Consider the following 10,406-nt stretch of genomic DNA (forward strand, 5'->3'; position numbering starts at 1 on the left):
GGCTTTTTTGGGCAAGACCAACCCAGTTTCGCAAGATTTGATCCGGACACATGGAGCAGACTGGGTTTATAGTAAGGTCGAGTCCAGCAGAAAGTATTCTAACTCGGTGACGTGACATGAAAGAAAATAGTTGATCCAGTCACTTTGCAGTTCTATCCGCATGCTCACTAGGAGAATTAAATGGCCGTCTAACGTGAAGAAAGATTCTAACACATCCGTATATATGGATTTGATTGACAGAGATAGGTGGCACCGTAGAAGAAAAGCGATTAGACGTTACATCTCTGAACATCACAATAAAATTACATTTCATAATAAATTAATAATAAAATTTCTTATTCTATTTCTTTTATCGATCCTTTAAATATATGTGCAGTTATAAGTTCTAATAGCTATCTTTTTATTATATAAAAAAAAGTAAATATGAAATTGAAATAAAATAAAATTGACTAAATTATGGAAATTTTATAGAGGATAACGTAGTATATACTTTTGGAAAATCTTAAACTATCCATAAAAATTATATAGAGATTAGATCACTATACTATCGGCAATATAAAATTCCTAGCCATTTTCATTGCACCTTCTAATTGGGCCCTTCTCTTCTTTAATTAACTGTGAGGGTTACATCCTTGAAGGTCAGTGGTATCTATCTCTGTGATTCAAACACGTTTTGTTTTCAAACTTGAAACCATATAAATGAGAGCATACATTTGTGGAATTATTGATTTGAGCTGAAAATTGATCACTACTTGACCTCTCCTATTGATCATCTTGAGAAAAAGAAAATACTTTCTCAGAAATGGTGAGATCTCCCTTCTTTGACAAAAATGGACTCAAGAAAGGTGCTTGGAGTCCTGAAGAAGACTACAAGTTAAGAACTTATATTGTGAGATATGGTCATTGGAACTGGCGTGAGCTTCCCAAGTTTGCAGGTAGATGGAGAACATTGATTTATTATTTTCAGATCTAGTTATGACAAGCTTTCTCTTTGGCCTGTCTTCATTATTTTCTCTCAGCAGGTTGATGAGAGAAGCTAACATAGAAGGGAATCTGATTTGGGTTTTGGATTTTACAGGACTACAAAGATGCGGCAAGAGTTGCAGACTAAGATGGATGAACTATCTTCGTCCAGGCGTAAAACATGGAAAATACTCCAAAGAAGAAGAGGATTTAATCATCAAATTACATAATCAATTAGGGAATAAGTAAGGATTTTTATTTATGAACATGTGTAATCATACAATCTCACTTCCTTTCCTCTTATATATACTGATAAATTTCTCCTTAATTACTTGAAGATGGTCAAGAATTGCTGCAGAATTACCAGGAAGAACAGACAATGAGATTAAAAATCACTGGCACACCCATCTGAAGAAACGCTCAAAGGAAAGCCAAAGAGAATCTGGGTTGAAAGAAAAATACTCAATTGAGCAATCAAGTGAAACTTCCCAATTGAATGGGGATCTGAAAGTTGAGAGTTTTGTCCCAAATACTCCTTCACACGCTATATTGGAAAGCTTCCCATTATCCCCAGCGCCTTCTTCTAGCGAAATTTCCCACTGGACCTCAGATTCTAATCTGGCTACACTATCTAGTACTAGTACAAGTTCAGACTGGATTGCAGCAGAAGATAGCCTCCCTTCATTTGAAACATTTGAAAATACAAGCGAAGATTTCTGGACCCAACCATTTGTTGCAGACCAAGATGGTTATAAATTCCCAATGCTAGATGAGGGACTTATATCTTCATTTTTGACAAGCTATGAAGATAGTATAGATTTGTTCTACAAGGTGATGCAAGAACTTCCAGGGAATTAAATAGTTCAGGCTTTCATCTCCCTTGTGATCTTGGAAGATATTTTGTAAATGTTATTGTGCACGCTTCCGCGGAACGAAAGGAATTGAATAATCCATTCAAGACATCACCATGAGAAGGTTATGTAACAGTTCGATATGTATGCATATGATAATAGGCGTAATTGAAGGGATTTCTTTATAAAATTTTGATTGAAAGTTGATAGCAACAAAAGCGCCCAGTATGGTTAAAGTCATGCAACATTAATTAGAAGCACTTTTCTTTCCTCCAATTCATAAAAGCAGATACCCAGTTGTCAAAATAGCTTTACATACAGATTTTTTTTTTTTTTTTTTTTTTTTTGCCCTAATTATACTCCATGTGAATTTTAACCCTTCTCTTGGAATAAATAATTTTGTGCAATTTAATTTTTTTTTAAATTTTCTTAGTTAAATTAAAAATATTAATTATTTTAATTTAAGAAGTTTTTATTTAAAATAAATAAATTTTTACATAATTTTACAATAATTCATTCAATTTTTTTCTTATAAAAGAAATTATACTAAATAAAAGGTAAAAAATGTTAATGAATGGTAGATGGTGGAATTCATATATTAACCATACATTTACAACTACAAAGGCAAATAGACATTGGAAGCTATCAAGAAATTTATGTTGTATGTATTATAGTTTTATTATTGATGGGCCGAAATGAAACTGTGCTATAATTGACTAAATCTGTAAAAAAGAGAATGTGAGTTGGTTAGCGTCTCAGTAAACTGGAGAACAAGGCAAATGTAAAACTTGACAATAGTAGTATAAGAAAATTGCATATTTTTATTTCTGTGATAGTTAGCTTTTATATTGCAAGAGGAAGGAGTTAATATAGTTGTAACGACCCGAAAATCGGACCGCTACCGGCGCTAGGATCCAGATCGGCTTAAGGCCGCCGGGACCCGTAGCAAGCCTGACATATAACCTGTAAACCTGTATAATCCCATACATGATCAACAATCATACATAAAAATTTAAAACTTTTCTTTACATGAACATCAACCAAACTCAACCTGTGCATAAACATTAACATAACATTGATCCCTCTGTGGGATCTCATCAGTGCCCCCAAGGGGTGACATAACATACGTTGAGTTGGTTTACATAAACATCGTAAAAATCTCTAAGATCATGTGTAAAAGGGATAACACAATCTATGGTCAAGCACACACTAACATCCATAAACCTTATTACATAACTATACTGTACATTTACATTACAATTTGATCATGTCCATTGCTAGCTATTACATAAGCATGACTTCTTTACTCTATCCGGACTCCCGCACTATACTGTACCTGCAAGCCTGGGGGTAAAGGGAGAGGGGTGAGCTAAAAGCCCAGTGAGCTGAACTATTAAAACACATAAATACTATGCTCTATGAAATGCATCATAACACAGACAATTCACATAAGGGTTGGGTGAACTTGTCACCAATTAGTCCAAGCTAACATGGTGCCAGGCCGTAGCATGGGGTCCTGGTCTTCCTGTCATACATACATTACTTACCATTATTCCAGGGCCTCCTCTGGGCTCCTGGTCTTCGAGTCCACAATCGTGCCAGGCCGTAGAATGGGGTCCTGGTCTTTCATTTCCGTGCCAGGCCGTAGAATGGGGTCCTGGTCTTCCTGTCATGGACTAATTGGGTCATCCAACATTCACCCACATCAACAACACATGATGCAATGCGGCATATTCGTGAAACTAATGCAATCACCCTATTGCATGATCATGATGCATGAAACATGATAAAACATTTAATTTAAAAGATTAAGTTTAGTTCCACTCACCTCTGGCTGACTCTAACAACACCGAAGCAGCTGACCTCACTGCTGGGGTCCTCGGTTCCTCGGGTCCGAACCTACACAGGTGGACTCAAATGAGGGACCAAACATACATGAACATAACCATAAACTACTCCCCAAAAACCCCCTAAAATATCATGAAAACATCACATAAAAACATGCAAGAAATGGCTGAACAGGGCACTTTCGGCGGCAGGTTCGGTGGCCGAAAGTCCCTCCAGAGCCGAAAGTCAGGCAGGTTCGGCGGCACCTTCGGCGGCCGAACCTCCCAGACAGATCCGAAAGTCTGCTTTCGGGGGCAAGCTTCGGCAGCCGAATGCTGCCTCCACAAGGGGGTTCGGCGGCCGAAACTCCTTTCGGCGGCTGAACCTGGTTTCTGCCAGAAGGGCAGAAACTTGGTTCACATGAACCTCTTGCCTCCCAAAACCTCAAATCATGCATAAATCTCAACTAAAACATGTATACAAGTTCCTAGGGGTCTCAAGCAGTCATATACCCCAACTACAACACTTCAAACACACAAAATCCACACACATTGTTCAAAACATCAATATTAACCTATAACTCAACATATAACCTAACATGCATTTCTACCCATAGATCTTGCATAAAACTTACTTAAAACACATAAGGAGCTTAAGATCGGCCCTTACCTCTTGAAGATCGAGAGGGAGACGACCTAAACTTGGAGATCCACGAAAATGAGCTCCTAAGTTCCCAAAGCTCCAAAACTTGGTTTAAATGCTCAAAACTTGCAATGTGAGTTTAAAACTCAAGAAAAATGGAAGAGATTTGGAGGAAGAACACAAGAGTTGAAAAGGGAAGGTCGGAAGCTTGCTGTGGCCGAAAATGGGAGAAAACTCGCCCATTTCGGCTAAGTGCCCCTTTTATAGGTGGCTGGCCAGGCCACGTTCGGGGGCCGAATGCGCTTCTGCATCCATGCAATGTTCGGCGGCCGAACTTGACTTTCGGCGGCCGAAACTGGACTTCCCTAACTCATGCTTTCGGGGGCCTAACGTGCCTCCAAAACGCATGCATGTTCGGCGGCCGAATCTGGGTTTTCCTCCAAAGACTTTTCATGCAAAAACTCATTTAATTTCATACTTAAAATCATAAAACACATTAAAACATTTTTATAGAACATGATTCTACCCTTCTAGAGGTCTTCGACATCCGAGATTCCACCGGACGGTAGGAATTCCGGTACCGGAGTCTAGCCGGGTATTACAATAGTATTTCTTAAAAAGTCGACTATTTGATAAGGGATGTCATCAGCTAGCTAGTCAGTGATTCCACAATTACAGGCGTAATGGATATGCTGGCTTGTGCCTATTAATGGTAACTTTATACCAAGACTCGACCTCTTCAGGGGAGAGCGATTCTTGGTGAAGAACTGGGTATAATGGTGTACAGGTCTTCCTTTACTCGGGTGGGATCGGGTATCCGCTTATCAGACCATTGCTATGTGGCCCTATTTTGGGGTAACAACTCATTGACTATTATGTAGTATCAGAGATCTCCCCGCTAGTCTTTGATTCTTCAAATTCAAAAGTGACAATTATTCTCACGATCTGGAGCATGTGGCTCATTGAGATTGGTCATTCGTAATGCCGTTTTACCTACCTAGCTCTTTAATGATAATTGCCCCATTTCTCCTGTCGCATTTAAAGTCTGCTGTCAAAACCGTCTTATAAGAACATTTTTTTTTCTTCTCCAATTATCACGTTTGCTCACAAATGTCATCTCTACTTCTGACAAGATTCGATCACTCCATCTTTCTCGTTTATACTCCCTTTTTTTTCACAGTAATTTCTGTTTTTTTTTCCTTTTAGAATGAATAAGAATACGTCTCTTCTTCTCATACTCTTAGTGGAGGTTCCGCCTTAAGCTCCTCTGACCCCATCTACGCCTCAGCTCCTATCCTTCCACTGAGGATGGCACAAGAAAATGAAGGTAGCATGATCGGTGACATCTCGTCCATCCTATCAAAGCAAGATGTAGATCGCCTTCATGATAAAAATCAAATTTCTCAAGAAATCTTCTACGTTTTTGCTCTATCCTCGAGTGTCATGCAGATGACCAGATCCCTGCAGAGGATATCATTATAGTTTATGAAGAGCAGCTGAAGGCGGGTCTTCTATTCTCTATGGACCCATTTTTCCCTAAGGTCCTCCAGTTTCACAAGCATCCTAATAGCTAGAGAGTCCTGGTGGCCTTCCGGTTTGTTTGTTCTAATAACAATATCAAGCCAAGCGTGGCCCTCTTCTCCTAGCTGTACCAGCTGGATACTTAGAGAAATGAAGAGTTTTAGTTTTTTAGCAGGTGAAAATGCCAGACAATATTCGACCGGATACCTTCTTCATTAAAGCGATGGAAGAACAAGTATTCGCTCTATTCTCCAATACACTGGCTTAAGCGTCGGAGTGGCTGCTATGGGCACCCACCATCTCATGTTCTTTTTCTTACAGATCTAGCCAATCACAATACAGTTCTGTTTTATGGGTACATCATATACTACAAAATTGTTAGATATATTGACAACCCACTATTTTACCTTTCTACTTTTATATATATTATAGATAAATTATATTCTCAATATATTAAGAAAAATAATAATATAATTATATATAAAATATAAAATATAAAATATATATTACATTCTAAATATAATTTTATTTCACAAATATAAAATTGTAATTTGAAAAATTAAAATTAGTTCTTTATGATCATACTATAAAATTACACAACAATCGTTTAAAATAGGTCACAAGCTGTCACCATAAGATAGAATCACGTGACAAGAATTTGATAAACTAATACGCGGTCCCATCCATGAAAAGGAAGACCCAAACGACCGTAGTGCCCAACTCTTCATCAAGACTTGCCCACTCCTGAGCAAGTCGAGTCTTCACTTTAAGTTACCATTAGCAGACATAAACCAGCATATCCCATTACGTCTATAATCATGGAATCACCAACCGATTAACTGGCGAGATCTCTTGTCAATGAGCTGGCCACATCATTGTTGGATTTTCAAGAAATACTATAATTAACCCCACATTCTTACAGTATAAAAGCCAACAATCCCGAAGACAAAGTTATGCAATTCTCACACAACTATTCTTGACTCCTAAGTAATTTCTTACATTCACCCTATTCTTCAGTTTACTGACTTCAGCGTTTGAGTGGCTGCTGTAGGCGCCAACCACCTCACATTCTTTTTCTTGTCCGTTCAATATATCACAGCACAACTTTATTTTTTGGTTACATCATTTAGTTTCGCTGCCGGAAGATCAATTGAATTCTTTCTATTCGTTTGGATTAAAACCTGTCCCTTATCCCATTTTCTCTTGAAAAGAAATTTCTATTTTCTCTCTCGAAATGGCTGATAATTCATGAGCTGCTGCTAAGGTTGCTACCAATGAGGACCCTATCATTTCTTCCACTCTTAGCAATGGTTAAAACACACCCTTTAGGGTCAACGAAGCAGATCCCAACAATCTAAGCATTGAGCAAATAATCCAATACGTCAGAAGATTGCAGGTTACTTTCAAGCAATGCAAAGATCGGGAGGAGGCATCACTCATGACTCCCAGGGAAAAGAGAAAGCCTCCATTGACATCCCAAGCACTTGAACAGGGACAATATAGACGCAGTCCAAAGGGAAGGACAAGTTCAAGGAAAATGAGTTATCAGACGATGCTTCGAAGGATGTCGACGGGAAGCTAGTACGAGCTGCTCAAAGGTACCGAGAAGGACAGGAAGAGAATAAAAGGACAAGCCAAAAGCAAGACCAAAAGCTAAAGAAGCCAAGATACGAGAGAGACCATAAAAGTTATCTAGTCTCCTAAGAAAGGAATGACCGAGGTAAGTATAAAAATTATATCCCATTGAATGACTCACGAATACATATTCTAATGTGGATTAGGAAAATGATAAGAAGATCAGGTGGCCTCCTAAGCTCAACCATAAGAAAGCTGGAAGGCGAGATAAGACCAAGTACTACCACTTTCACGGGGACCACGGACATACAATGGAGGAGTGCCAACAATTGAAAGAAGAAATCGAAAGGTTAATAAGAGATGGCACACTTCGAAAGTTTTCCAGAAAAAGTAGGAAGGAGAGGAGATCTACACCCAAGAAAACAACTCACGAAACCACCCGACAAGGAACCAGAAGAGGTTATTTATGTGGTGAGGATCGAGTAGAACATCACAAGATATTCCGCTCCTGAGACAAACCTTAAAGTTTTGAAATTGGTCGAGTTAGTTAACTGAGTCTTTTAATTAGCCTTGAAAGAATGTTTGGCATTTACAGAAATGTAATAGAAAAAACTATGATGTGTTCTTCAAACCTTTTTATCAGGAATGTCCAATGCTTTAGACGGCCATAAGATGGGAATCGGTTAGGCCATCTAGGTATTAGTCCCACATCATATGGCATCTCATGCCAGGCTACAAGGCAAAAATCTGTCAGACCATCCAGGTGTTGACCTCGCAATACAAGGCCATCCGGGTGTTAGTCCCACATCACAAGGCATCTCATGCAAGGCCACAAGGTAGAAATCCGTCAAGCCGTGCAGGTGTTAGTCCCGCAACATAAGGCCATCCGGGTGTTAGTCCCGCAACAATAGGCCATCCATGTGGTACTCCCGCATCACACGGCATCTCATGGCAGGCCACAAGGTGGAAATCCGTCAGGCCATCTATGTGTTAGTCCCACAACACAAGGCCATTCGGATGTTAGTCCTGCATCACAAGGAATCTCATGCCAGGTCACAAGGCGGGAATCTGCCAGGCCATCCGGGTGTTAATCTCACAACACAAGGCCATCCGAGTGTTAGTCCTGCATCACAAGATATCTCATGTCATGCCACAAGGCGGAAATCCATCAGACCATCTAGGTGTTAGTCCCGCATCACAAGGCACCTCATGCCATGCTACAAGTTGGGAATTTGTCAGACCATCTGGTTGTTAGTCCTGCAACACAAGGCCATTCGGGTGTTAGTCCAGCATCACAAGGCATCTCATGCCAAGCCACAAGGGCGGGAATTCGTTAGGCCAACTGGGTGATAATTCTAAGAAGTTTCTAAGGCATTTGATGCCAGGCCGCAAGGCGAGAATTCGCCAGGCTGACCAATTGAGTGTTAGTCCCATTTCAAAAAAAGTTCTCCAAGGCATTTGACACTGCTCTTACAATCACTCTCGGAAATCCAAAACTTTTTGCAAAGAAAGAAGACCCGTTGTAGGTGGGTGAGACTTTTTTACAATTGGTAAAAGCAAGACAGATTGCTAAACGAGCGAGTGAAGACTGCAAAGAGGAAAATGACCGAAAGCTTGTTAGGACTGGTCGGGGCAAGAAAGTGCCGGGGAGCTCATCAGGGCTAATCGGGGTAAGAAAAAGCCTGAAAGCTCACCAGGGCTATAGAACACCCAGAAGCTCGTCAGGGCTAGAAAATGCCCAAAAATGCATCAGGGCTAGAAAATTTTTGGAAGCTCGTCAAGGCTAGAAAATGCCTGAAAATACACCAGGGTTAGTTAATGCCCAGAAGCTCATTAGGGCTATAAAATGCCTGGAAGCTCTCTAGGGCTAGTTGGGGCAAGAGAAAGCCCGAAAACTCACCAAAGTGTTACTATAATGCTTGGATCAATTTTGGCTAGTGTGAACAAGCCACGTGCCCCAGATCACAAAGACAACTATCACTTTCGAATATGAAGAATCGAAGACCAGCCATGGGACTTCTAATATTACATAATAATCGCAGAAAATAGGCCATGAGCTGTCACTATAAGACAGGGCCATGTGGCAAGGTATACAGTCCCACGCGTAGAAAGGAAGGTTTGGACGACCATGATACCCAGCTCTTCATCAAGACTTGCCCACTCCTAAACAGGTCGAGTCTTCACTTTAAGGTACCGTTAGCAAACACAAGCTAGCATATTCCATTATGCCTGTAATCATGGGATCACCGACCGATTAGCTGGGGAGATCCCTTATCAACGAGCCGGCCATATCATTGTTGAATTTTTAGGAAATACTATAATTAACCCCACCTTCTTACGGTATAAAAGCCAACGATCCTAGAGATAAAAGTATGCAATTCTCATACAACTCTTCTTAAATTCTAAGTAATTTTTTACATTCGTCCTATTCTCCAGTTTACTGACTTAAGCGTCAAAGTGGCTGCTGTATTATCTTTTTTGCAGGTTCAATTAATTATAGCACAACTCTATTTTTTGGTTACATTAATATTAAAAATTAATAATTTAAATTTATATATAAAATTATATTTTATATATACATACTACATTCTAAATATAGTTTTATTTCACACATGTAAAACTGTAATTTGAAAATTTTCATATGGCAATCAAAATCGAGCACTGAACCACTTATATCATCTCCATTCCTTTCGCCATCTAAGCTATCATAGGCATGATAAGTTATTTTGTAATATACATATGAATATGTGATAACAATATCTGTTAATAACAGATTATTGTAAAGAAAAGTATCTTAATAATGCAAAATTTATTCTATTACTTAAATTAGGTTATTGCATATTTTTATTATATTATTTTTTAAGTAAAAAATACATAAATTTTTATATATTTTATTACATCATTTCAATATATTAATATTTAATTTTCATTAGTTATTATATTTTTTTAATTTTAAATAATTTTCAATTATATAAAATTAAATATTATTGATGTGACTCGGCACTCGTCCAAAATATGTTCAATGTT

At 38.8% G+C, this 10,406-nt stretch overlaps 1 protein-coding gene across 2 annotated transcripts; it reads left to right on the forward strand.

Moving 5' to 3' along the window:
- Positions 1–594: 594 nt before the first annotated feature.
- Positions 595–2,159, forward strand: LOC110627968 (transcription factor MYB15). 2 transcript variants are annotated; one of them, XM_021774388.2, is made up of 3 exons: positions 595–935; positions 1,079–1,208; positions 1,302–2,159. In XM_021774388.2, exons 1-3 carry the CDS (start codon positions 803–805, stop codon positions 1,819–1,821), a joined length of 783 nt encoding a protein of 260 aa, XP_021630080.1. In that variant the 5' UTR covers positions 595–802; the 3' UTR covers positions 1,822–2,159. The 2 variants fall into 2 exon arrangements, with proteins under 2 accessions (XP_021630080.1, XP_043804583.1); XM_043948648.1 differs by having other exon boundaries at positions 795–1,208.
- Positions 2,160–10,406: the final 8,247 nt, after the last annotated feature.

This window comes from Manihot esculenta, chromosome 12, assembly GCF_001659605.2.
Source record: "Manihot esculenta cultivar AM560-2 chromosome 12, M.esculenta_v8, whole genome shotgun sequence".
In the NCBI taxonomy this organism is placed as follows: domain Eukaryota; kingdom Viridiplantae; phylum Streptophyta; class Magnoliopsida; order Malpighiales; family Euphorbiaceae; genus Manihot; species Manihot esculenta.

Bases quoted from the DNA above. Each gene is read 5' to 3' on its own strand.
- LOC110627968 (XM_043948648.1), top strand. From the start codon at position 940: ATGGAGAACATTGATTTATTATTTTCAGATCTAGTTATGACAAGCTTT. The intron at 1,209-1,301 runs GTAAGGATTTTT...AATTACTTGAAG, and splicing joins CATAATCAATTAGGGAATAA to ATGGTCAAGAATTGCTGCAG.